The sequence below is a fragment of the Triturus cristatus genome, chromosome 2_1 (genome assembly GCF_964204655.1).
Source record: "Triturus cristatus chromosome 2_1, aTriCri1.1, whole genome shotgun sequence".
In the NCBI taxonomy this organism is placed as follows: domain Eukaryota; kingdom Metazoa; phylum Chordata; class Amphibia; order Caudata; family Salamandridae; genus Triturus; species Triturus cristatus.
The window spans coordinates 484,240,365-484,267,762 of NC_140581.1; the positions used below are offsets into that span (position 1 = coordinate 484,240,365).

General features: G+C 44.7%; 1 protein-coding gene across 4 annotated transcripts in view; it reads right to left on the reverse strand.

Moving 5' to 3' along the window:
- The window catches only part of ARHGEF28 (Rho guanine nucleotide exchange factor 28), a 1,067,585-nt gene that overhangs the window by 386,124 nt on the left and 654,063 nt on the right, over positions 1–27,398 (reverse strand). For all 4 annotated transcript variants that reach the window (XM_085632328.1, XM_085632327.1, XM_085632325.1 and 1 more), the window contains exon 9: positions 21,091–21,151. In XM_085632328.1, coding sequence (XP_085488454.1) covers positions 21,091–21,151 — 61 coding nt within the window. The remainder of the gene's footprint in view (positions 1–21,090; positions 21,152–27,398) is intronic.

A 27,398-nucleotide genomic window follows, 5' to 3' on the forward strand; every position in this document is an offset into this window, starting at 1 on the left:
GGTTAACGGAGCGGCAGACTCAGGCAACTTTCCTCATTGCTGTCCAAGCCACGTACTCATGACACTGTTTTTGTATGATATGGTCTCTCGAGCTTTGTTAATAAAAATATTTTTTTTTATATACATACAGTTACATACAGCACTCCCCATTTACTGACCTCTAGGTGCTGATAAGAAGTGTTACTGCCATGCTCAAGAGTAGGTATTTTTGCGCCCTCAGAAGGGTTAAGTGGACCAGGTGTGGTCCACTCAACCCTGTGACCAGGTTAAATGTGTGACGTCACGTTACATACAAACAGATCTCTACAATGGATGCATTAGTCCACTTAACTTCTCTCTTTCATTCTCTCTACTTCAAAAATGACTGTAGCTCACTATATGTAATCCTTAAAATCATCGCCATACCTTTATACAATGTAATGGTAGGCAATATTATAGCATAATGACCATGGCTATATTGTAGGGTCAATATAATGGCGTGGCTAATATAGGGAGGAGATATAATAAGGGTACACTGTCAGGAATCACTAGAAAATGAAGAAATAACTGACCATGGAGAGTAGAAACCTTTCTGACAAATTCTACCAAGAGTACCTCTATGGGGGCCTGGATGACATATGCTATCCACCATGTTCTGCCTTTCTCTCTTCTGTTCACCATGATCCACGTTCAGCCTCGAGCTTTGGATTGCTCTTGGCTGCCTGGAACCAGAGGCTAGGCGTAGAGTGCAAAAGTTCACAATGTTGGAAGGTTCGACAGTTGGTTATTGCAGTTCTTTCTGTTGGTATCTAAGGACATTCCTGAGTCTAGGCTAGATCCAACAACAACATGGGAACTTCACTAATAGCATCTCCAACTTAAAAAAAGTCACTATGTATGGAATGAAATGATGAGTATTTACGATCTGCATTTCTTCCAAAGGGAATTCCAAAGGAAATTTCAAAGCATTTTTGCTATTTGTTCAAGAGATTTATTTCCCGCTAACCAGGGAGTTCATATGCAGAGCGTTGATGTTCTGATGTCCATACTGTTACCTTAAAGTGATTACAGTACATTTACAAGGTGTATTCTTCCTTAAAGCATGAACAGCTCCAGCTGTAACAACACTCTCAACTCTGTGTGTTTTTTCACATCAGGTTAGAGTTCTACAAAGCAATAATTGTGATTGGTGATATTTCACAGTATTGAGGGAGCGAGAAACGGCCTGAACAACGCGGGCAGAGCCACGCGTACCATTTCCACATTAGTGCAACCACGCTCAACTTAACCATGCAAATGCATGGTTAAGGCATATGTGCGGTCTAGATGCTGATATGGGCAGGAACAGGAAGGATCGGAAAAGGACACCGTGAGGTAAGTGGGGCTGTGGCTGGGTTTTAGGGGGGTAGTTTTTAAGGGTTGGGGTAAGTTTTTAGGGCTCAGGGTTAGGGGGTAGGTGTTTTTTCTGGTGCTGGGCGGCGGGGTTGTTTTTAGGGCTGGGGGTTAAGGTTGCTTTTAGGGCACAGGAAGGTCGGGTAGTTTTTAGGGCTTGGGGTGTCAGGGTAGTTTGTAGGGCTCAGGGAAGTTTGGGTTAGTTTTTAGAGCTTGAGGTGGGGTCGGGATAGTTTTTAGGGCTCAGGTTGGGGTACTTTTTAGGGGGTGGGGGTGAGCGTTGTTGTTAGGGCTTAGGGGGATCGGGATAGTTTTTAGGGCTTGTGGGGGTATGAGAAGTTTTTAGGTGTCGAGTTAGTTTTTAGGGCTCAGGGTGGGGTCAGGGTACTTTTTAGGGCTCAGGGGTGGGGTATTTGTTAGGGCTAAGGACAAGAGGCATAGGGTGGGAACTTTGCCACACATCCCTATACCAATCATGCCTTTACCACGAAAATGCGTGGTAAAGGCATGCGTGGTAAAGGAATTTGTAGTTCAGATGCATTCGTAGTTCGGGTTGCGTGGTAGAGGCCCGAGTGGTTTAGCAACGCGTGTCTCTGTCATACAACCTTGAGGGAGCCCTTTTAAAATAGACAACCAGCATAATGACCATCCTCGTTTCCCAAGAAAAGTCAACTCGGCGAATTGCAACTGATATTGGCATGAAGGATTTTGGAAAGATCAGAATCTTTGATGTAGGTCAGGAGATCAAAATTGTACTTCACCTTGCTCATGTCTCACACTGTGGACAGAAACTCTACTTTGAGAAGTCAATCACTGTGTTGAGCATGGCTGCCCTAATGTACTGGTTTGCATCAGCGTCTTTAACCTACAGGCTTAAAAAGGATTTCCCCTCCTAAAATGGAAATCCAGAGTCACAGACTCAGGATATCCAAGTGAACATGCACAGTTTTCTGTCTGAATAGGTGCATGGATGTGGCAGGACGGAAGTGAGCATGTAAAGCATTTGGGAATTTGCGTAAAGCTAGAACTTTTTGGTGTTCTCTAATTTTTCCAGGTAGTTTCTCTCACTTCAAACACCTCTTGATGTACACTCGTCTTAAATTGGCGAAAGTGAGTTTGCATGGTGTGAAGATGGATCTCAATCCCCTCCCCCCGCAAGTTCAATATGGCTGTACGGGAATTTGTAACTCCAAAAAGACCTATTTTAGATGTAAACAACATTAGCAAAGGCCGCCACCAAAGGGGGCCTAGAGGGCCGGTGCCATAACCTCCGCCGTGCCCCAGACAAAATCGGTTTTCGCGCGCCAAGGAGCAGGTAAGCTCCCACGCCCCCCACCCGCGGTGACCGCCAGAGAGGCGCCAGCCCCCCGGCCTAAGGGAGGCCAGGCGCGATACGAACCCCCCAATAGGGGAAGTCATGCACAGAGTGGCCCAGCACCTGGGGGGGATATAAGCGCTGCTCCCCCAGGTAAGCTCCTATCTTTGGGGAGCGGGGGAGCAGCACCGGCAAGAATCTTTTTGCTTGACGGTCCCAAAAACGGTGCTGCAAAGCTCTGTCGGCGAACAGAGCAAGGGGACGACCAGGTGCCGGGCTGCACCAGCATGGCAGGATTCGGAGGACCGGGAGCCCACCCCGGCCGATTTGGCACCAAAGAGACCAGCAGCGCTGTAAGGCACGCAGCAGAAGATCGTGTGCCGACTCCCGGGCTCCGACCGGTAGGACATCCGGGCGACACGGCTTCGGACGACCGAGAGCCTACCCCGGCCGCCGGAGGGATCGCCAAGTGAAGAGCCAGCGTGCAGCGGACGATCGGGAGCCCACCCCGACCTCCGTGACCCTGAGGACATCGCGGACGACGAGGGAGTGCCAAGGGCAGGACCATCTTGAAGCGGACGATCGGGAGCCCACCCCGACCTCCGAGGCCCTGAGGACACCGGGGCGCCGAGGGAAGGAGCATCGTGCGACGATCGGGAGCCCACCCCGACCGCCGTGGCCCGGAATACATCGCGGCGTGCAGGGAGCCGGAGTCGGGGCGAGCGGCTGCGGTTAGGTGCTGGGCGGCGGAATTATCTGCCCGACTGCACACCCTGGTCGCGCTGCTCCAGCACACCGCAACCGCCTCGAGACGTGCGGAGGGATTATCTCCGCTACAGGTACTCACCGGGCAGAAGGATTTCCAGCGGGCACGAGGCCCCCCGCAGGTCCTACAGGCACTGTAGGAGCTAACGCCACTGTGCGAGGCCCCGCACCCCGCAGGGACAGAAAAACGAGTTACTGCAACGCCACACCGCCAGGCGCTCCTGGTCTTCCGATACTGAGCTGGAAGCGTGAGCCGCCGGGAAGGCAGAGCCGGCGCACGAGCAAGTCTTAAAGGGGCAGGCGCATTGGCTTTGGCGCTCGACAAAAAAAAAAAAAGGAAAAACAAGAAGACCCATCACAGTGGAGGCCACGAGTCCCGGGGGCTCGCAATTCTGATTGAAGGTCGGGCTGTGCAGTCAGGGTACAGAGGAGGCTGTGGCCTGGAAGGGATTAACCCTGCAAAGCCCAACAGGGACTAACACAGTACATAAAACAGGGTCTTGGGGCATAGAACTGCGGAAGCACCCCGCATCAAGAGACCCCCCACAGCGGATCCCACAGCAACGAGCAACGAGCTGGGTGCAGGGGGCACGGGGGAACATCGGGTTTACAATCTTACAGGCTAGCACGGTCCCCCATTAACATGCACTTGTTGCGCAAGCTAGCCAACGGTTACCATAACAAGACTGATGTCGACACCCTAGTACACGGCTTTGAGAAAGGTTCCCCAATCCCGTTTACAGGCCACCTCCCACCAGGCAGTGCCAGGAACTTGAAATCGGCATTACAACACCCGGGGGTGGTAGCACAAAAAATAGAGAAAGAGAGGATCCTGGGAAGGGTAGAAGGCCTGCTGCCCGATAACATGATCAGAGAACTGGTGATCTCTCCTCTAGGCGTAGTCCCCAAGAAGGAGCAGAGGCAATACCGATTAATTCATCACCTTTCATTCCCCGAGGGCGCTTCTGTCAACGACAGGATTAACATGGAGGTTTGTTCAGTGACCTACTCTACGATAGATGATGCCGTTGACCTGTTTAGGGCGACAGGCCCAGGGACACTCATGGCAAAAGCGGACATAGAGTCCGTCTTCCGCTTACTCCCAGTCCACCTCTCCAGTTTTCATCTACTAGGTTTCCAATGGGAGGGCAGACTATACTTTGACAAAGCTATGCCCATGGGGTGCTCTGTGTCGTGTGCCTATTTTGAACTATTCAGCACCTTTATGGAATGGGCGCTGCACACAAGACACCCATCAGGCAGAAAACTCCACTACTTGGATGATTTCCTATTCACGGGCTTGCGGCGTCCGGCGAATGCAGCCACACCATAGCAGAATTTGTGAAACTGGCTGGGGAACTAGGGGTCCCGCTCTCAGCTGAGAAGACGGTAGGCCCGGCTACACGGATCACATTCCTAGGAATAGAGCTGGACTCCGTCGCCGGGACATCCAGGCTCCCCCCAGAAAAAGTAGAGGATTTCACGGGGGAAATCAGGTGCCTCCAGGGGCGGGAGAAAGCTTCGCTGAGGGACCTCCAAAGGCTCATAGGAAAACTGAACTTCGCAGCTCGGGTAATCCCAGCTGGCAGGGCAGTCGCCAGACGGTTAACCCAGTTGACATGTGGGCTCACCCATAGACATGACCATGTCAGAATAGGAGCGGAAGTCAAGAAAGACCTAGCAATGTGGGACACATTCCTGGCAGACTTTAACGGTGTACTGATCTGGAGGGAAGGCTGGGTGACTAGCAAACAAATCTCTCTTTACACTGATGCTTCAGGTAGCACAGGCTTTGGGGCAATCCTGGGCAAGAAGTGGTGCGCAGGGAAGAACTAGTATGACACGGGCAAGACCAATAATATCACCTTTCTGGAGCTCTTCCCCATCATAGTGGCACTCATAGTCTGGAGGGTCGAGTTGCGAAACATAAAGCTGCCATTATGGTCAGACAATAAGGAGGTAGTGCAAGCAATCAATAAGGGGACAGCCAGATGCCCAGACACACTTTGACTAATGCGCAGATTGGTTAAGTTACAGCTGGAAGACAACATAGACCTGCGGGCGCGTCACGTACCAGGGGTAGACAACGAAGTGGCAGACGCCCTGTCCCGAGCACGGATGGAGAAGTTCAGGGAGTTGGCTCCAAGCGCAGAGCAGGAAATTACCCCTTTCCCGGGCCAAATGTGGGACCTGGCGGGATAGATCTGTCAGAGCTGGTCAATCAAGCCCTTACCCCGAAAGCTGCCAGGAGCTACCAAACATATATCAAGACTGTAATGCGGGTGGGAGGGATCCAGTCACTGGACAACATGAAGGCCACTTGCAGGGCAGCTGAGCAGTTCATACAGTGGGCATTTGACGCCCGGAAGTCCAGGTCATGGACACAAGCCCACCTGTCCAACGTAGCATATTACACCAAACTAGAGACCGGGCTAGACCCCGTGACCACGCACTACACCAAGGCAGCAATGAAGGGGTGGAGGCGCACTAAGGGCACAAGATGCGACACCAGACGTCCGATAGACTACAAAAAGCTGGGGGCCCTGTTGGGGGCACTGCGGGGAACAACCAAGGACGAGTTTGAGCATCTCCTACTCAGGGCAGCTTTTGCTACCGCTTTCTTTGGGGCATTCCGCATTAGCGAATTAGTAGCGCCTGCAGGGATAGGTGCAGCAAACCGTTGCTTACAGGCGGCCGACGTAACACCAGGAGCTGGGGAAATAGGGCTCCTACTAAGGCGTTCCAAGATGGACCAAACTGGTAAAGGGGCAGTGGTAAGGTTGCGGTGCATTAAGGATAAGAGCTGCGGCGTGGTGTGCTGTTTGCTCGTCTTTATGACAATACGTCCAGCCGGCGAGGGCCCCCTATTCAAGCACAGTGACGGTTCACACCTTAGCCGATTCCAATTCACCTCGATCATGCGCCTCACACTCAGCAAAGCAGGGCTGCCTCCGTCAGTTTTCGGGTCCCATTCCTTCAGGATTGGGGCCGCCACGACTGCCACACAGCACGGGATGTCAGAAGCTGGGGTAAAGGCCATGGGGAGATGGCGGTCAAAAGCATACCGGACGTACGTAAGGCCCCAGCTGGTATAGACCGAAGCAGAACCCGGCACCGGCCCAGCCAAGCAATTAAATGACATATTTTCATTCCCCCGGCAGGAGGAAGACCAAGTTTGGTGTGGGTAGTGGGCCACTCCTTCATAACCCGGATGCAATCCTGGTGGCACAAATAGGGGTACAAGCAAAACGGTCGGCCAGCGGACACGTGCATAAGGTGGTTTGGTCAGCAGGGAATGAAATGGGAGCAGCTGCCGGCGAAGCTCGCGGAACTAAAAGCTGAGACAGTCTGGCACCCGGACATCGCGATCATACATTTAGGGGGAACGACTTGGCGAAGTGAGGGAGGCGCTATCTGCTTCAAGACATACAGAAGGATTTGACTGAGGCAGGCAAGGCGTTTGGTGACAGCACCATCATTTGGTCAGAACTGATTAGCAGGAGCGAATAGCGAGGGGCCCACTCGCAGAGCGCAGTTGAGAACTCATGGAAAAAACTCAACCTTACCATGAGCAAGTTCTGCAGGATCAATGGGTTTGAATCAGTTAGGCACGGGCTCATCCACACTGGTCGCCCGGAATTCTATGCGCCAGACGGGGTGCACTTGTCTGCCGAAGGCATGGGCGTCTTCTGGAGGAACCTGTGGGGCGCAATGGCATTAGCAGGCTGCAGATGAGAAAACCAGCAGAAGGAGGAAGGGGGGAGCCGCAGGAAGACAGGAGCCATCCTGGCGGCGTGGCGAGAAACTACAGGGATAATGGCTGGTACCGAGGCACACCGGAGTGCGGTGCGCCGGAATAGGACCACTCACCTTGGGATGCCTTACGGCTGGGTGAGTTGGCCTAAGGGCGGTGTGTAGGACCACTCACTCTGGGATGCCTTACGGCTGGGTGAGTTGGCCTACCACAAAAAAGGGGTAGCTAACGGAGACGGCGCTCGCTGCCCAGCCCCCGCCGGGTGGCTGGGCACAACAACAATCGGCATGGTAGCGAGTTGTGGCCTAACTCCAGGGACGAAAGCTACACCCCCTGCGAGGGCAAATCCAACTGAACTAAGCAACAACCTAGTAGGGCCAAGAGACAATGTAAGCCTACAAGTGACCTGTACAAAGAACTGTCAGTCTAATCTGCTATTGTGCAATGTATATATGATTTACGCAAACACAATGTATAATGTGATGACACAAAGATGACAGCTCACCAGTAATGATTTATGACAGGCGACACAACAAACAGGCAATATGTATATGCATGTATTCCTAATAAAACTGCGGCCAACAAGGTCTACCACAGAAGGAAGTGTACGTTGGCTTATTCATGACAAGGAATACAGGGATGGAAAGTTGGGAGTAGGGAGAGTGCGGGGGTTATTAAAAAACAATTTGCACATCGACTGTTTCAGTCAACCCTAAACGGGCAGGTTTTCATTGGCGGGGCATTCACCTGATGTAGAATTAAAGTTTCCAGGCATGTTCCGTAGATTTCCAAGACCTTGGCCTGGAAATAATGCAGTTTTATGAATCTCAAGATATTTATAAATCTAAGCCAAACATAGGCATTCTTCTGTGTGCGTACATTTCTCTGTAGATTGAGCCCATTTGACCTGTATGACGCTGCTGACACTTTGACCAAACACAAAGAAAAAGAGTAGTATGTAATAATTTCCAATTAAATGACCAAGTGATTAACAACTTTAAGGGTTTAGCAGAAAAACTGCAGCATTACAAGGACTGTAACCTATTGGATGCTATTGTCATAACTTATATTTGGTTTTGTGAAATGGAATATAGATATGAAAGTATTTTGTACATATTTATTACCTTTTATTTGCAAATGCTTTGCTCATTGTGTTGCACAGCTTCGGCTTAGCTCCTATTTCCAAGAGCGTGGCACTGTGATGTTGTTGAGCATGAACTTGTCGTGTTTACTGTGTCAAGCGTGGCCTAGATCTTGCTGGCTGCTTTAGGACAGACGGCTCGCTGGCCATGGGGTCCATACTCAGTAAAAGTGCAGAGTTTCACATTGTTAAGGTATGCTGTCTGTCAGCTGAGGCGGAAGGGGTATTGCTTGGAATAAACATTCTGAGTATTTATATGTAGATCTCGTTATATTCCTCATTACTATTGGGCAAGTGGTTTTGTGAAGATGTCACTCTAGTCTGTACTTATACAACCATGTTACTCAATGTCTGACAATTCAGTATGTAGTACATATGCAGACGCACAGAGTGCCATGTGCTAATTTTCTTACTACTGAAAGGAGAAGAGGATGACTCACGAGAGGTGAATTCGCGAGTGGGTCATGATGTCCCGGCCCTCACTTGCCAATGATATTAAACAGCATATTACACTCTGCATATATGGTTTATGTCATGCTGGGGTTTTGTTGTGTGGAAGTTATAAACCAAGATATTTAAGCTGAGCCAGAGCACAGAGAAGTAAAGGTGCACCAATCTACTGTGCCCATAACAAGGCTCATGCCCTTCGCGCTGTAGTAATAAAAGTGTAAATCTACATTTATTAGTATACTTGTTCCCTATAACATGTTTTAATGGGATACCTTTATGTTCGCTGGCATAACAAAACCACTTTTACGAGTTGTCCCTGTGTTTCTTCTTTTTATATTTGGGAATTTTTCGTTAAAAGTGCAATAACTTTTTATATTGTTCTAATGCTTTTGCCCTCTTGTTTGGAAAACATTTATAGACCTCATTGATCTATTATAACTAAGGCAACCACCATTTTCCTCGGGCTGAAAACTGAATCAGCATTACAGACTGGAGGGGGTACAAGGATAGATGCTTCACTTGATGATACTCGGCAGTACCAGTGTGGTTCCAGGAAACCCCTCTTTAAAACATAGGGCATCTATTAAAACAATGCATTAGTGATCCAAAAAGCATTGGGCATGGGTCAAATAGATTGAAGCAAGACTGGCAGTAAAAGAGGCCAAGCCCAGGTTCTCGTAAGCAACGACTTTATGTACAAAGTGCGTGTTTACGCACCGCTTGCAGGTTTTTCAAAACATGAATAAAAAGCATTCTCATTTTCAATGCCAATTGCACCAACTCTCGCAAATGTGAGACCTATTGCATTGCAAATGCTTGTTACCTGTGAGGTCTCTGTGTTAGCACCCACTAACAAGCCGATTCTTGTCAGGTGGAGGTGGGACTGGCGACAGGCGGAAGGCAGTTTTTGGAACCAAACTTGATCGGGGTGGTAATAATGTGGTGAAGATGCTTAGTGAATGCACGCACAAACCATTGTGACTTAATTGTGCACTCAGTCTAGGGATCTGTGTGTATTATGCACTCTACAGTGGGCTATGTGTGCACTGTGTACTTTGTAGCAAGCTTTGTGTGCATTATATATGAGGTACTGGGCTGTGTGTGTATTCTGCTGTATGTGCAGTAGTCTGCATTCTGTACTGGGCCGTGGGTTCAGCCTGCACTTTGTACCTGGCTAGAAGAGAGCGGCTCAAGAGTCACCCTCACACCCCAGAAGGTGTGGTAAGGGATTCTTAGAAAGAACAGCTAGTTTGTGACCCGTGAAGTGAAGTGTAAACAGAAGGGGTCCTGGGTGCCTTTGTCTGTGCTGCTGAGGGGGAGACCTCCTAATGGGCTGGAGATGGGGAAGATTATAGTCCCCGGAAACAAGGAGGGTATCTGAGGGAAGGGACACTTCCCTAACATTTTACTTCAGTGCGCTACTAAGGGCGCATCTTGGCAAACTTTGACTAGGGTTTGTCTGGTGGTGGCGATGTGATCGACAGCCTTCAGTATGTTTACCACTGGTGCACGATGTGTGGTGTGGGTATCTTTGTCAGTTTATAGCTGACGAATGCCACAAAACACCATTTGTAAAATAATTGGAGGGAATTCAGCGGCCTAAAATGCCTGATATTCGTCATTTTAGGATGTGACTTTTCATACGTGTGCGGGATCCCCTCACACCAAGTCTGGTTCAATATTCAGGTTAGACATTGTTCAATGCATCCATTTGTTTTGTTAAAGCCACGACCCTTCCTGCAATCAGTGCCCCCCGAGGCCCGTGCTCCGTTTGCCCCACAGTCGTGACTGCTGATTGGTTACATGCCCCCCAGATCATTCTGGGATGTGACTTTTTGTAAGTGTGCAGGATCCCATCACCCCAAGTCTGGTTCAATATTCAGGATGGACATCGTTCAATGCATCCATTTGTTTTGTTAAAGCCACGACCCTTCCTGCAGTCGGTGCCCCCCGGCACCCCTGCTCTGTTTGTCGAAACAGCCGTAACTGCTGCCTGGTTACCCGCCCCCCAGATCTTTACTGATTGCCACTGAGATGTGAGGTGATAATTCAGCAGCCGACGCCTGGAGGCGAGATGGAGCCGCAGATGAGTTCCCTCTGAAGCCCGGACTCAGCGCAGGTGCTCGAGGCACTGGGGCTCAGCAGCATGGGGCTGTGGAAATACAGGGCTGTTCTACACTGAAGGAAAAACATCTCTGGGACTTGTTGTTTAGAAGATGAGGCGTTTGTGACGTAGAAAGACACTGTATGGCTCTAGTTAGAGGATGGTTGTGCAGTGTGGCGCATTAAAAAAAAACAATGTTAAAATTTAAAGTGCAATGTGGCGGCATGCACTTTTTCTGTCAATATAAAGCAGGCACGCAATTAAAAAAAAGAACAATATTTGAAAGTTAAAGCACGATGTTGCGGCATGCGGCGAACTCTTTGTGAATAAATATAAAGCAACTGCACAAGAGGTGCTGCCACCATAATTAAAGTTAAAGAGCAACCTCGCGAGAGCACTTTTTGTAAATATAAAGTGGACACACAAGCACCCACTTAAGTGCCCTCCATGGTAAATTGTAAAAAAAAATTATAAAATGGCACTGACACTAAGGCTGGACAGCATGTTGTGGCTGTTTTATGCAAGACATTACATAATTGTTCTCCCTAACTCCAAATGAAAGATAGTGAGTAAGGACACATGTAAGAGGGGCTGTCCTTATGGGATGTAACAACAGAAGAGAGGGAGGTACTAAGGAGGAACTATTAAGCCTATTACAAATCAAAAGCCATAATTGGCAAAAGACAGGAAGAGGAGCCAATTGAAAAGATGGGCAGAACATGGGCAGAGCTTAAAGCCTATGTCCTGAATACAGCATGTCTCGCTGAGACAGGGCAAGCACTGCCTAGGAGAGACCCCAAAAATGCATTAGTGATCCAAAAAGCATGGGGTGGGTTAACTAGATTGACTGAATTGATGCGGTGCAATTTTGTATCGACACTCAGGGCATAAGCTTGTGGGGGGGCGTGAATGAATTTCTCCAACTAATTTGTGAGAGGGGATCCCATTCCCCTTACCCAACACTAAGGTGTCAGATTGTGCCCCACCTCAGTAGCTGCTTGTATTTACAAACACTGCATGCCTGTAACATGGCCTCAGGTTGTTGTTAAACCCCTAGCCCAGGCTTCCCCTTTATTTAAGAGTTATCTTTGGATCTCTTATCTGAGAAGTAATAGAGAACTCGACACCATTAACAATTCTATTTGCTAATAAACTATAAGTGTGCACACGTTTGCGCTTTGAAACTGGATAAAGAACACCAACAGAAGACAGGCAAACATTACAAACACGTTTTACTGTTCAAGAAGTACACCCAGCAACTTTTGCTTACTACGTAAACGAAATGTAAAGAAGTTATGCCAAGTTCCACATGTTTGGTTAAAAATTGTGTCCCTTTCATCCATTTCATTTTTTTAATTTCAATTCTTTATTAGCATTTAAGCACATTCTGTTACAGGCAGGTCTGACTGTGATCACATCCTCAAAGGATATACATAACCAATAAACAAAAGTCTGCCCAAAGTAGGGAATGACAGAGATGTAAAATGGTGGGGGGCATGGGGATATGAATGTTTTTGTAGCAATAAACCATATACACATTCAATGTAAATATAGGCACCCGTAGTATTCACGATTATCAGTGCAGGCAACACAGCTTTCGTCAGCGTTGAGGTTCCCTAACTTTCACGCATTTCTGAGCTCAATTTCACATTGATATGCAGAAAACTTAAATATGATTTATAAAAAGTAAAACAAACCAAAAATGTTTTCATATTTCTGCATGAATATGTTAACATGTTTTTGTAAATTAGTCTTGTTCAATTTTGTGAGGAAAATTATGTGTGTGACATTACTTATTGTGACGTCACTTCCTGTGAAGACATTGTGAATTACATATGCTGATTACTCCCTGCACTATTTTTTTTAGGAGTTATGCTCTGCCGACACTAAATCTTAAAGACGAGGCAAAATGTAATTATTCGAATGGCAAATCGGTGTAAATGTATTTGTTTTCACCTGTCATGTGGTGCATGAAACTGAATGAAAGACTGTAGCAGTGCAATGCATGCAATTCGGACATGTTGATGCAAAATTTCATCCGGACCAGTGCTAGCTATGTAATCCAGTCTCATAAAACATTGTAGCCATAATAGTTGAATGTATTAATTGTATGAAAACAGGAGTTGGATCAACCAATCAATCAATTAATCAATAAAACTGCATTCGGCAAAATTAATGCCAGAAAAGTAAAAGTGCATAAATACATTATATTCACATGAACAAATAAGAAAACATCACCACATGGTAACCAATTTAAAAAAGAAAAAAGCTATAAATGTTTAAAAAAAGTAAAGTTGATTGAGCACTAAGACATAGCATTTCTAATGTTCATGCGCTGCTTAATAAAATGATGAACTAAATCACAATGCGGTAGAAAATGGTAGGCCGCCTTGTGCGACTTTATATTAATCTGTCATAAAAGGAGAGTAACAAGAGATGTCATGATTCCGCAAAAAAGAGACAGAAAAAAACTAAATGAACAGAGGATTGGGTAGAACGATTGTCACACAGAAATGGCAATAACTTAAACCATAAAAACATTTAAGAGAAAGTAAAAAACAAATAAACTAAATTAAGCTTAGACCATGTGACTAGAAATCTGTGACATTGGACATAAGTTAACATTCTAATGCATTGTAGGATGACATAATCATGTGATCCACTACACAAGTTTTAACACGTTCTACCAAAATCATGGACTCCCTACAGGAGTCTACAAATAATTGCTAAATTTGTTCTCTTTGGCAAAAAATTCTGGGGAAGGAAAAGAGAAAATCTCAGGACTTCCTAGCCTAGCAAATTCATCTCCCACATACTTGAGCCATGGGATCAGCAGGCCAGAATGTAACAATATTCATTATATATGGAACACTAAACTCAAAATGGCAGACTGGACCGGAAGTGCTTGGTGTGATAAAGAACAATCTACATAAAAAGGGAAACAGCCATTTCCACGCAACTTTTTCTACGTGTTGCTATTACATCGCATGCGTTACAACGCATGCGATGTAACCGCGTAGCGTTTACTACGCATACTATTACATCGCATGCGCTTTTTTAACGCATGCGATGTAATGGCTATCCAAGTCGTTGTGAGGAAGCTGAGGCTGTTTACTCACAACGACGTGCACCGCCCCTCAAAGTAGGAATCAGGAACCGGGAGCAGAGATGGCGACGCTGGAGAGGAACCACGAGGAAAGAGAGGTAACGGGGTTTGCGCTTGTGTTGTGGGTTACTTTTGTAGGGTTTAGGGTAGTGTTAAAGTAGTGTGTTGTGTGGGGTTGTGTTTTACGTTTTAGGGTATTTTTAGGGTGTTTGTGTAGTGTAGTGTAGTGTTGTAATGTTTTAGGGTTCAGGGTAGTGTTGTATTCTTTGTGTAGTGTAGTGTTTTAGGGTAGTGTCAGTGTTTTAGGGTTTAGAGTAGTGTTGTAGTGTTTGTGTAGTGTAGTGTTTTAGGTCAGTGTCAGTGTTTTAGGGTTTAGTGTAGTGTTGTAGTGTTTGTGTAGTCTAGTGTATTAGGGTAGTGTCAGTGTGTTAGGGTTTAGTGTAGTGTTTGTGTAGTGTAGTGTTTTAGGGTAGTGTCAGTGTTTTAGGGTTTAGTGTAGTGTTTGTTTAGTGTAGTGTATTAGGGTAGTGTCAGTGTGTTAGGGTTTAGTGTACTGTTGTAGTGTTTGTGTAGTGAAGTGTTTTAGGGTAGTGTCAGTGTTTTAGGGTTTACTGTAGTGTTGTAGTGTTTGTGTAGTGTAGTGTTTTAGATTTTAGGGTAGTGTTGTAGTGTTTGTGTAGTGTAGTGTTTTAGGGTTTAGTGTAGTGTTGTAGTGTTTGTGTAGTGTTTTAGGGTTTAGGGTAATGTTGTGTTTGTGTAGTGTAGTGTTTTAGGGTTTAGGGTAGTGAGTGTTTGTGTAGTGTAGTGGTTTAGGGTAGTGTTGTAGTGTTTGTGTAGTGTAGTGTTTTAGGGTTTAGGGTAGTGTTGTAGTGTTTGAGTAGTGTAGTGCATTAGGGTTTAGGGTAGTGCTGTAGTGTTTATGTAGTGTTTTAGGATTTAGGGTAGTGTTGTAGTGTTTGTGCAGTGTAGTGTTTTAGGGTTAAGGGTAGTGTTGTAGTGTTTGTGTAGTGTTTTAGTGTTTAGGGTAGTGTTTGTGTAGTGTTCTTGGGTTTAGGGTAGTGTTGTAGTGTTTCTGTAGTGTAGTGTTTTAGGGTACTGTTGTAGTGTTTGTGTAGTGCATTAGGGTTTAGGGTAGAGTTGTAGTGTGTGTGTAGTGTACTGTTTTAGGGTAGTGTTGGGGGGGTCGTGCAGGGTAGTGTAGTGTTATTGTAGGGAGAGGATTGGGGGTCGGGGGAGGGTTGTGTAGGGGTAGGGTAGTCAAATACCTTGCAAACTTTAACCACAAGTATAGCTTTACCACGCATGCCTTTGCGTTGTAATGGCATGCGTGGTAAAGAATAGTCGTGGTAATAGTTTGCGATGTAATGGCATGTCGTCATTGACATTGCGTAGTAATACCCACGTTGTAATGGCATGCGTGGTATTAGTATGCGATGTAATGACATACATTCGCATAAAAAGACATTCTCCATACTTTGGATCCTCAAGGCTTCGGCAGGCACCCATTGTTCGGTGTCTTAGGTCGGGATCGGAATACATTTACTTTTAAAGATTTCTAAAATTACATTCAATGGCTTAGAACCCAATTTAGATGTTAATCCAAAATTGGCCTTGGCATTTCTCTCAAGTTGCTGTTCTCTAACCGTAATAAGATGATGGCGAGTCAGAGCGGAATCAATTGGGGCATACAAGTCCCTAGAATAAGGTACTTAGGACCGTGCCTGTAAGTTAAATGTCACAAGTGGACTGCACAACCAACTGTATCATCCACTACAGTGACAATGTAAACATGACTACAGGCCTGACTCCTGTAGCCTGGTTCTGCAGGTTTTAACTGCAAATTTGACCTGTCAAAATAACCTATTTTGACAATCCTAAACCTTTCTTTTAAATATGTATAATTCACCCCTAAGTAGGCCTCATTGCCCATAATGCAGGGTGCATGGTATTTAGAAGTAGGACATGTTAATGTTTAATGCTAAACATGTCTGTAGTGAAAAAGATCTACAAGCTATTTTCAGTGTAGCAGGGTTGACTGTTCCACAGGAAAGCATTGAGATCAAATATTAAGTTTAACAAATGTTATCTCCAGCAAGGAAACAGCTACAAATGATTTTGTTCTAGCTCTTTAAAGAATTTATTACAAGCCCAATTCACAGGTTCTGTCAGAGCTGTGATAGATACTTTGGAAAGATGACTTTTAAAATCCGCATTTTGTTCTTCCTCTTCTGCCAGCCAGTAATTAGCATTTTAATAGGTGTGAATGAGGTATGAACTTGATCCCAGGACAGGGACAAAAGGCCTTAGGTATGTAGAACTGTTGATGTGCCCATGACAGGATGGCCTGTCAGCTATGTCCAAGGACTTCATTAACTTCAAAGAGGCCTACACTTTCACAAAGATGTAGCTCACATCTAGGCCTATACCCTTCTTTTGCTCCCCACAGTGGGCTTTTTAATGACATCACAGTGTCAGAATCTGCTGAAGTGTCAAGTCCTGTTTGACAAGTCTGCTGGGGTTACCTATAATATTCAGGGTGCACTTCAAATGATGGAGACAGAACACCAAAACAATTTGTGTATATCCACTGTCTTGATTGCTCAATGATCAGCTTTATCCTACCAGCCTGTTGCCTCTAAGTTGGTTGGGGTGCAGGGACTGACTGAACTGGATTTTATTGTTAGATGTGGGAGGACACAAAGATTGGTGCAATGGTACAACATATAAGGACACAAAGATTACCAGAGTAAATTCCACATACACACACACACACTTCAGAGCCCAAGTCAAGTGTGGCCGAAGACTTAAGCCGTTGTGGGTAGGGTTAGCCCAGCTAGCCTTTACCCCATTAGTTAGGATATCCCAAGACATCAGTCCCACCCACTAGCTTGTGCTAGGCATAAATGTGGCATCTCCAGGCACCCACTTCAGAACACTCCTGGACCTGCAGAAGATCAGAGGAGGGCTGAACCTGCTGCCTGAGACCCGAGAAAAGCCTAGAAGACTGGACCTGTTCTCCCTCTTGCACTCAGGACAAAGAAGAAGAATCCAAGGTTCATAAGGCTGACCTCATGTTAAAGCTACGGGGACACAAAAAGCTGCAAGAGGCCTTTTCCTGCAATTGCCCAGCTGACCAGTGGAAACTGGACCTGGAGTGGAACTCTTGGCTTCTGCCTGCAACCCTGTGAGTCTATAAGAGACACCCCTGAGGTCCTGATGGGGCTTTAGAAGTGTACTACTGTGGTGAATTGGGACTTAAAGGACTTTAGTCAGAAGGTCAAATTTTTGACCAGTACGAACTTGGTTAGTGTATGTAACACGCTCCATCGTCAAATAGCACCTAGGTCCTGTTCTACAGCAACCATTGATTGTCATTGGCACTTATTGGTGCTATTTCTACTTAAAGCGTTTAATTGGGGTCATTTTTTTAATTAAAATTGTCTCTCTTTTTCTAATTCATTTTGGGATACGTACTGTTTTGCATTTCAATTTTATTTCTGTTTTGGTACTTCATTAATATTTTAAGCATTGCCTCTAATTTAAGCCTGCCTGCTGTGTGCCACAGCTACCAGGGCTTGAGCTCAGATTACGTTAGAGACTTTAAGGGTTCAGGCTGACAAGGACTGTGATTACTGCTTGAGGTGGCTACTTAGCCCCCTCAACTAATAACCCAATTTCTTACAATACCCTTCACCAGCAAAAGTGCGAGAGGGTCATTTAGAGGAGACTGGGATCCAGGCATTTGACAACAAATCAGCAGATGTCTTGTCTATCATATGATGGGGATCATTAAATAGTGTAGGCAGGGCTAAATCAGGCTCCAGGTTAATATTTATAAGAGCTGATCATTTGAAACGATGTTAAAAATTCTCAGCCACTAAGGAATTCTGAGGCCTACCCAATTCCATTTCAATATTTCGTAAATGTTGACAGTTTTTAAATCAATAACTCTATTGCTTGTCTCATCTTTGTAGAGGGGTAGGTGAGAATCCGTGAGAACTAAATCATTTGTGAAGTGAAAGAACAGAGAAGCCTCAGCATTAAATTTCACACATTAATTTCCAATTTAACAGTAATCTGTAAATATGGACTCCTTTAATCCATGCAAAGCCTTTGCATGCTTAATACCAAGTTAATAAAATAGTGTGTGATCAATAAAGTAAACTTAGGGCTAGATGTACGACCGTGGAAATAGCGACTCGCAATTTGCGAGGCGCTATTTCCAATGTACAACAGTGTTTTTCACACTGTTAGCGATTCCCAATGGGGTCGCAAATAGAGAGGCTCATGAATATTAATGAGCCTCTCGCAATTTGGAGCCCCCATTGGGAATGGCAGGCCCTCCCAGATATGGTGGCCTGCTGGGCTCAGCAGACCACCATGTCTGGGACTGCTTTTAAATAAAGCAGCTTTTTGTTTAATGCACCCCGTTTTCCTTAAAGAAAAACATGATGCATTTAAAAAAGAAAAAATGAAACGTTTTCATGTAATTTTTTAAGGGCAGGCAGTGGTCCCTGGGACCACTGCCTGCCCTTAAAAAATATTTTCCCCTGCATTGTCAAAGGAGAAGGGGTCCCCTGGGGACCACTTCTCTTTTGCAACCCCCTTACCTTACCTTAAGAGGGTGGTAATTTGCAAATGTTTTGCGCCCGCAATTGCAGACGCAAAACATTCTTACATAGTGTTGCGCTCGCTATTGGGAAGGCAACGCCCCTTTCTAATAGCAAGTCGCAAAACCCTATTTTGCGAATCACAAGGAATTGCGACTTGCAAAATAGGGTTTTTTACATTCCCCATCCTGTTTTTGCATGCGCAAACTGGTTCGCACACGTTTACGCATGCAAAAATGGTCGTACGTCTGGCCCTTAATGTATTATGGCACCACAATCAGCCGGGTTGATTACAATTTTTTTTTCACCAATGCAGTTCATAGTTTTATCCTACTGAACAAGCACAACTAAAACAACTGCAAGTTTAACATTAATATTTTGCTTTATTATGGCTTACTTTCCATTTAATTGCATTAGTACTAGAAGTCATATCAATATAGCACATAATAAGACCCACCTATTGTGATGAACTCCTATAATGCGTTGCCAGCGAACTAATCAGTTACAGGATAGCAAAGTACCAACTTGCACACAACTTTCTGACCAATCACAGACCCTGAGAAGGGAGGGCCTCCCGGTACTTGATATTTAAAGTACTCAAAGCTCACCCAAACTCTATATGGCCCTCAGTGATTTCAGTAGCAATGTATTGATCCTGTCAGAACCTCCAATAAGTCAGTTCCTTACCATTTGGCTTTTCCTGATTTGTTATTTGGTTTCATGTATTAAATCTATGACAATGTTTTGTTCCCAAATTACCACAGCATAAGAATCCGAAGAGGGGCATGGCAAGAATTTTGGCGGTCCAGTCAAAGTGTATTTTTTCATTCATACTCCATGCTCACTGTCTATGTAGTTGTCTAGTATTCCCTTGCCCAAGAACGTGGAACTCCCTATGGCAAACCACACAGATGTCCTTGGAACAACACCCTTCAACAGAACTTGTTTTTAGTGAGAAAGTGTAACTAAAGTTTGGATTGTAATGTTTCCATTTTACTACCAGAAACATCTTAAATCCGTTATCACATCTCAAGTGTAATGAAAGGCTGACCTACCAAGTGAAGGACCTCTTTTCTTTACTAGGAACATAAATTAGACATTTAAGACTCTATTCAATGTGTCCTGTAAATTATGATTCGTCACAGGCACATACTGATGCCAAGAGTTAGGTAAAGTATTTTCTGGGTTGGCAATTTACCCCAAAATCGAAATGTGCACCTCGGAATAAGGCATAACAAGCTAATGAAAAACACAAAGATAATGAGTGGAAAGCTTACAAATAGTCTCAGTTACTGGCAATTGCTCAGGGTCACAATCCAGTCCATTGTTTTTCACCCACTCTCCCACTTCAGGCAGAGACTAGCTATATACAAATCAGCATTCGTTCTGCTCCAATGGGAACAGTCCAGCCTGAACTGTTAAGTCAGGTCCCCTCTGTACGCAAAAAACCCCAAACCTCCTTAGAGTGGACCTCGTCTGTCAGTTCCGGCTGGACTGTTCCTACTAGAGCAGGACCAAGACTGAGTTGCACATGGCTCGTTCCTTACTGAGGTGGCATGGTGAGCAAATAGACAATGGACTGGATTGTGGCCCAGAGTAATTAACAGTGGTTGACATTAACTCAGGCAGTCCACTGATCTTTTTTGTTTTCTTCAGTGTGACGCACAGTGTGGTGGGTATACTTAGATGTGACTCTTGCTCTCACTGGGCCTTAGGCCTCAAGGTGCACACTGATGAGGCCCAAATAGGCTGAAACCAGTCTGGGCAGCCTGTTTAGAGGGGACTGAGATGTACAGTTTTGGATGACCTGTTCCTACTGGAGCAGAACCAGGGTTTATTTGCATATGGGTGGCTCCTGTCTGAAGTAATATGGTGGACAACAGAAAGAAGGGCTTTGATTGTGGCTAAAAGTAGTTCAAACAATCCCCCATCACTTTTTTTGTCTTCTTGATTAAGCAGTATTAGCACAACTTTCTATCTCATATGAGGTTTGAAATCTCCAATTGTGAGCTATCTGCCAGTTTGACATGCATCAGGTTTTGTGTGGGCAAAACTCCCCACCATGAACAATCTGCACCTATGCTGTAATGCCAATTCAGGTGCAAATGGGAGATTATGTCCTTATCATGGTTTGCACTTACATTAGACAGAGAACCTAAATTGTTATGGGATGTTTCAACTTAATGTCTCATGTTTTCGCAAAGTGAATCTAAAAAGTAACGTCTACAACACTGTCATCCCATCAGACCACCGTACTCTATGTCATTAAAGACACTGTCTAAGGTCAGGAACATTTAACCTACATATCACTATTTTGTTGTGTTTTATTTCAATGAAAGCAAAGCACAACTACAACACATAGAATGCATTCGGTGATCACCCATAATTTCAAGACTGGAAACTATGTCCGTAATGATCTGAAAGGAGTTGGTCACCCCAGGATTCACTTTAACCAGCATAAGAAAACTTCCTACCTGTTCCCAGTACAGCCTGGCTTTCATTGTCACAGGACTGGTCCAAAATGTCTTGAAATGCCTGGAAAAGAAAACTATTTTAGCATGCAAACTAAACAATTGGCAAACTTAATTAATGTTTCTAGAGGTTAATTTGCAAGGGGGCAAATGGAAACACTGTTTATCCATTGAGTCAAGCAATGAATGACCTACAGGCTTACAATGGCACATAATGATAAACGCATTAAAAGGAGTTTACAATAATATGTGGTTACATGATGATATATTTTGTTCAGCAGTAAAATTAGTTGCTAGTGGGGCTGGCCTCAATGAAGGAGCTAGACAATGAGGTTACTTTCTATTTCTACGGTATTGAATTCCTAGAACTGTTCAATTCTATCGTAGAGACATTTAGTTTAAGCAAGCCATAATGGTGGCTCTGTTTCTTCAAGGACTCAATAGTTTGCTGCCTGTTAAAAGCAGAGTGTGATATACACTACACAGTTTTATTTTAGATTTTTTTGTTTGATATAGCGCAAACTCGTCCCGAAGGGGTCAGAGCACTTTACACAAGCACCAATTGCGTTACAGATGGACACAATAATTTTGGTAGGCACGGAGAGATTAAGGGATTTGCCCTGAATCACAGGGTCCCTGCCAAGACTCAAACCCGGTTCCCCAGCTTCGAGGTCGACTGCTCTGACCGTTAGGCCACATCCTCTCCACTGTTAGGTGTAGAAAATAGTCATAGCTAATAGACTAGTCTGCATAGACTACAAAGATTCAGAAAAACTCTATTTGGTAGTCTACAAAGATGAAATACGAATTTCACGGATCTGAAAACGGTTATTACCTCCAGGGATAATTTGGTATTACACAAGGGGCCGCAAAAATTAGTGTTGTACTTTCTGTACTGTCAATGCAGACGCTTAGATAGCGTCTACTCAAGGGAAAGTGGGAGCGCTCTTTTCTGCACTGGAGCTGTGCCTCCAGCCAAATGAGGGAAAGCCTTTGCCTCATGACTGCATCATGTAGCAGGACATGCGTAAATAGACAGAGGCCGTGGAGGCACATGCTGCTGTGAGCTGTGCACAAAATGGTGCGCATTGTTTGTGACCCCCGGGATAGCGGTGGGCTCCTGAAGAGACACCGACTTTGCATCAAAAGACCGCCGCCAGGGTGACTTTCAGGAAGCATGGGATGAACTGCCTTCTAGCATTTCTCTATTGCACTCTTGTCTGAAGTGAATATGATATCTTGCTAAATCAGCAAATGCACTACAACCAGCACATGCTAACTGTAATTGGGCATTTGGCCTGGTAAGCCCAGGGAACACCCTGTAAGGGTACACACAACTGTAAACCTGGGCCACGACATGTTTTCGAAATTTGACTCCTGATGCCTATTATACATGCTGTAATATTTTGCTCAGAATAACACAAGATTGGTCACAATCTCCATATTAAATGTTTTTGTCTTCTAGTACAAATAGTGTACCGTTTGAATCAATCCTACATTCATGAATTTCCATTTGAATTTACTGAGAATTAAAGCCTAACCTGCTATACCATTATGCTATAATCATTTTGGTCCACACGTATTAAGATTCCATGTGCACAAAGAGGTCACAAATTGTACAACTATTTTTTGCAAATGGAATCTTATTTTGCCAACTCACCGATGTACTGACAGGTTCGTTCACATAATAAGACATTGCTGGGTCTCAGAATGGCCTGCCTAATTAATATCCATTAAGCAGGTTGCATTCTGCGACCCCACTTGTCCCCGCTTCTGTGATTAGCTCCAAAGACTTGGGTTGCAAGGGACAGCAGACCACCATCTTTGTCTTAACATTACAAAACGGCAAGATTGTTTTTGTTTTTAAAGCAGTCCATGGTCCCTAAAGGAACTGGTGCCTTGAAAAAAAAGGTTTTTGCAAAATCGAAAACCTTTCTGCCTGCTTTCCCTGAGGCTGCCACCCCGATTCCAAAGATGAAGGAGTTCCCAAGGGGACCCATACTCCCCTTTGTGAATCAGTTAACACCCCAACTTGAGTGACAGAAATTGATCAATAGTTTGCAACTTGAATTGAAGTCAGAAGACATTGATAAATTCCATACCAATTCTCAATTTGGAAGGAACGCCCATTTCATGCTCCTCTCAAAGCGCAAATTGGTATGGGTCACTATCCTCACTTTCTGGTTCGGAAAGGCTTTAAAGAATCATAAAATAGGGTTAATAGGGATTTGTGTGGTCACCAACCCTGTGATTTTGAGAATCGCAGGGTTTGCAACAGCAAAATCTTTATTTTAGACCTGTTGGCATATTATTATGAAGATCATCAGATTGTGTTGCAGTCTCATTTAAATTGTGATTTCATATCACACTCTGTACTAAATTAGTGATAAGAATATTCCACCTCTTGGCCAGGATTATACAGCATTCTCATAAACTAATGATCTTTTCTGCACAAAAAGCTTACTTTTTGCACCTTAGTAAAAGGTGTCTGAAAACAGACTGCATTAACGAGTTTGGCATACTTTGCAGACCTAAAAAGGAGCAGTTTAGTATATTGAGAACGCTATTTGTCAACAAATTGTGTCTCTGCATACATTATTTGTCTACCCAAGAGACTTTAATTGTACAAATGAAACACTGCAAAAGACGATTACAACTTTTTTGTCTGTAATTTATATTTCAAGTTACAGAATTATCAAAAAAAGATGGCGACAACACACTGAGCTCCATGGATGCAGGAGCTTTGTAGTTACACGGGGATGGCTTTGCCTGGTTGTGAGACAAACATGTGTCTCAAGCCCTTGCTATGGAGAGACGCTGGAGCCCTTTTGAAGGCTCCGTGCTTTCTGCTCTGCTTGCGGCTGGCTCCAGGGGTTTGTTCCGCGCTGAGAGAGGTTGTGACCTCTATTTTGGAATGCAGAGGGCGCGTTTCCTGTCAGCTTGATTTTCTCCCCTTCCTTCAATTATATTACCTTAGGAGCAATATTTTCAGCGTTTATCATTTTAAATGGCTCCTAATCATTTTTGAAATGCATGTAGCATTAACTAATCAATGCTCTTATGTTTTTCTTTTATCCTATATTCTATTTGAAGTGAGGTATTGCATTTCAAAATTTTTCTTTGACATACTTTATATTCAATTTATACTGAACAGCTAATATTAAATTTTTCGGTTCATGGACCATTTCCTTTATGGTTTATTCTCCTCTCCAGGAATATCTTCTGTGAGATAGTTTTGCCATTTTTCTTATTTTCCATTAATGTGAAAAACATGAAATCTTAAACTTTCAGGTGCTTCAAAGAGTCATTTATTGTCAGATTCAGATCTCATCCACAGCGACATGGATGACGCAGTTTCACAGAAATCTGATTCCCCTTCAGGTACTCATCCTAAATCTTTTTCTTGTACTAAAGTGTCTGTGGGTACAAACAAAAGCCCTAAAAAAGATCCTCCCTCACCAATAAAACCAGCGGCAGCATCTATGGGGGTTATCCTTGACATAATTCGTGCTCTGCAACCATTTATGGAGGAGACCACTAAGACACTGCAACAGCTGGATGACAAATGGTCCTCTTTGGATTCTCGTGTAATGTTAGTGGAACAAAAAACTGAAAATATACAGCAAGAATCCCTCTGTATCTCACAACTGGAGTCAGAAGTACATATGCTTAAAAAACACACTGAAGACCTTGAAAATCAAAATCGCAGAAATAATTTACACATTTATGGGCTTCCAGAAAATATGGAGGGATCTAATCCGACAACGTACCTTCAAACTTTTCTGCCAATACTTCTTGGCATCTCTACATCTACTCCTCTTAACATACAAAGGGCTCATAGACTTGGTCCTAATATTTCTGCGAAACCAAGAGGAGTCATTCTATTTTTCCTGCAGTATACTGATTTGCTACAAGTACTATCTGCCATTAAATAAAAAAACAAATTGTCTGCGATGGTCATAAGCTGTTCTTTTCTCAGGATGTTGCTAAAGTTACTGCAGCTCGTCGGAATCGATTTCTGGATATGCAACCGCAGTCGAGAGCCATGAATGCACGTTACTGTCTGATCCATCCCTTCTTAATTAAAGTGGCATATAAGGATAAAACCACAATTTATGAAAAGCCTGTTCCACTCAAGAATTTTCTTCAGCTGCATGGAGGAGATGATATGGACACTTCGAGGATTACTTGATATCTTTTTGTATTCTTTGTTCTTGTAATCTGCCTAAGGATTATATATTGTTGTCTCTATTGTCTGGCACTAATGGCTTCGAATTTCTGCCTTGTTGGTGATCTTAACCTTTACTTTGACCGCCCCAGTGACCCCGACATCAGCAGCTTGCTTGCTGATTTCACTGCTTGTCAATTAAAACAGTGGGCCCTACCCACTCGGCCGGGCATTTACTCGACCCGGTCTTTTCTAACATCCCCTCGCTTTTGGTACAGACACCCAGCCCGATGTTGGACTGACCACTTTTTAGTTACTTTCTCCTTTCCGATCTCCAAGTCCATACCCAGAACCAACCTCAAGGTTACTCTTAGACGTTGCTGGCATAAACTTAATATAAAAGATCTGTTTTCCATCCTGGCATCCTCCCCCCCCCCATCCTAGACACTGATCCCGAGCAAGCTTATAAAGCATTTTGTGACTGGATACTTCATGCTCTAGACACTTTGATTCCTGCCAAATGGTCAAAGGGTCGCTGTTCGAAGTCTAATCCCTGGTATGATGACTCTCTGGCAGCCTTGCGTAGCATCTGTAAGAAGCTAGAACGGGCCTGGAGAAGGGCCTATGATCCTGGGGCTAAAAAGCTGTACCAGGATGCGATTAAACGCTATGTTATGTTATGTTATGTTAGAGGAACTTCTATAGCGCACGACTCACCCGGGGGCATCTCGGCGCTTGCTAAAGTTATCTCACAAAAGACTGGTAGGGAACAGGTGATGATTTTTAAAAAAAGAAAGGCTTTCAATTGTTTCCTAAAGGTGGAATACACTGTAATTCTACGAAGAAAATCTGGAAGCTCATTCCAGTATCTAGGTGCCAAGTATGAAAAGGCCTTTCCTCCAGAGCGGTATAGCCTGATGCGTGGCACTTGTAAAAGAGCCCACGTACCAGACCGCCGATTTCTAATAGGGGCATGCTTAACAAGTCTCTTTTGAAGATAACTAGGGCCTCTACCATTAAGTGCCGAATACGTAAGGCAGCAGATCTTAAAAAACGATCTTTTCCTCACTGATAGCCAGTGGAGCTCTCGAAGCAAAGGGCCCGATGCGGAGCCTGCTGGGCCGTTCATAACCATCCTAGCTGCCGTATTTTGAATGACCTGGAGTTTACTCAACAAGGTCTCACCAACCCCTGCCAGTAGGGCATTGCCATAGTCCAGGCGACTGATAACCATGGCCTGGACCAAGGTTTTACGATGGATAGTGGGCAGAAAAGGAAGAATTTTGCGCAACAAACGCAGGCTATAATAGCAAGAGCTCGTAGTCGCGGCTATGTGATCCCTCATAGATAGAGCCTGATCTAATTTTAGACCCAGATTTTTTTACACATAGAGTTGGAATAGGGACAGTTCCCAATTCGACTAGCCACCAGTCATCTGACCAGCTGACAGTGGCTTTACCTATCAGCATTAGCTCGGTTTTGCCAGGGTTCAGCTGGAGACAGTTCCGAGACATCCAGTTCGAAATTTCGAGCATTCCTCTGGCAAATCGAGCTTTCTCTACAACTAAGTCCAATCCAACCGGGAAGATGAGCTGAGTATCATCAGCATAAGAGATGATTTCAAAGCCCAGTTTTTCCACTATCCCAGCTAACGGAGACATATAGATATTAAATAGGGTCGGACTTAGGCACGATCCCTGGGGTACGCCTTTGTCTAAGGAGATTGAATCGGACAAGTGTGGCCCGATCATGATGGTCTGAGATCTACCGGTCATAAAATTACGTAGCCAGTTTAAGGCTCTAACCTGAATACCACAGGATTCCAGTCTCTCCGCTACCACTTCGTGGGAGATGGTATCGAAGGCTGCGGAGAGATTCAGCAGAATCAGTATAGCCGAGCCCCCTACATCCATTTGTAACCTAAGCGAATCCGTAACTGCCACAATTGCAGTCTCGGTGCTGTAGCCCAGTCGAAAACCCGATTGTGAAGGGTCCAATATTTCATTTGATTCGAGATATTGGCTTAGTTGTTTATTTATCATCCCTTCCAGTATTTTTCCCAATAGGGGCAGGAGAGAGATCGGACGGTAATTGCCAAGTTCCTGCGGATCAGCCGTAGGTTTCTTCAAGATGGAACGCATAA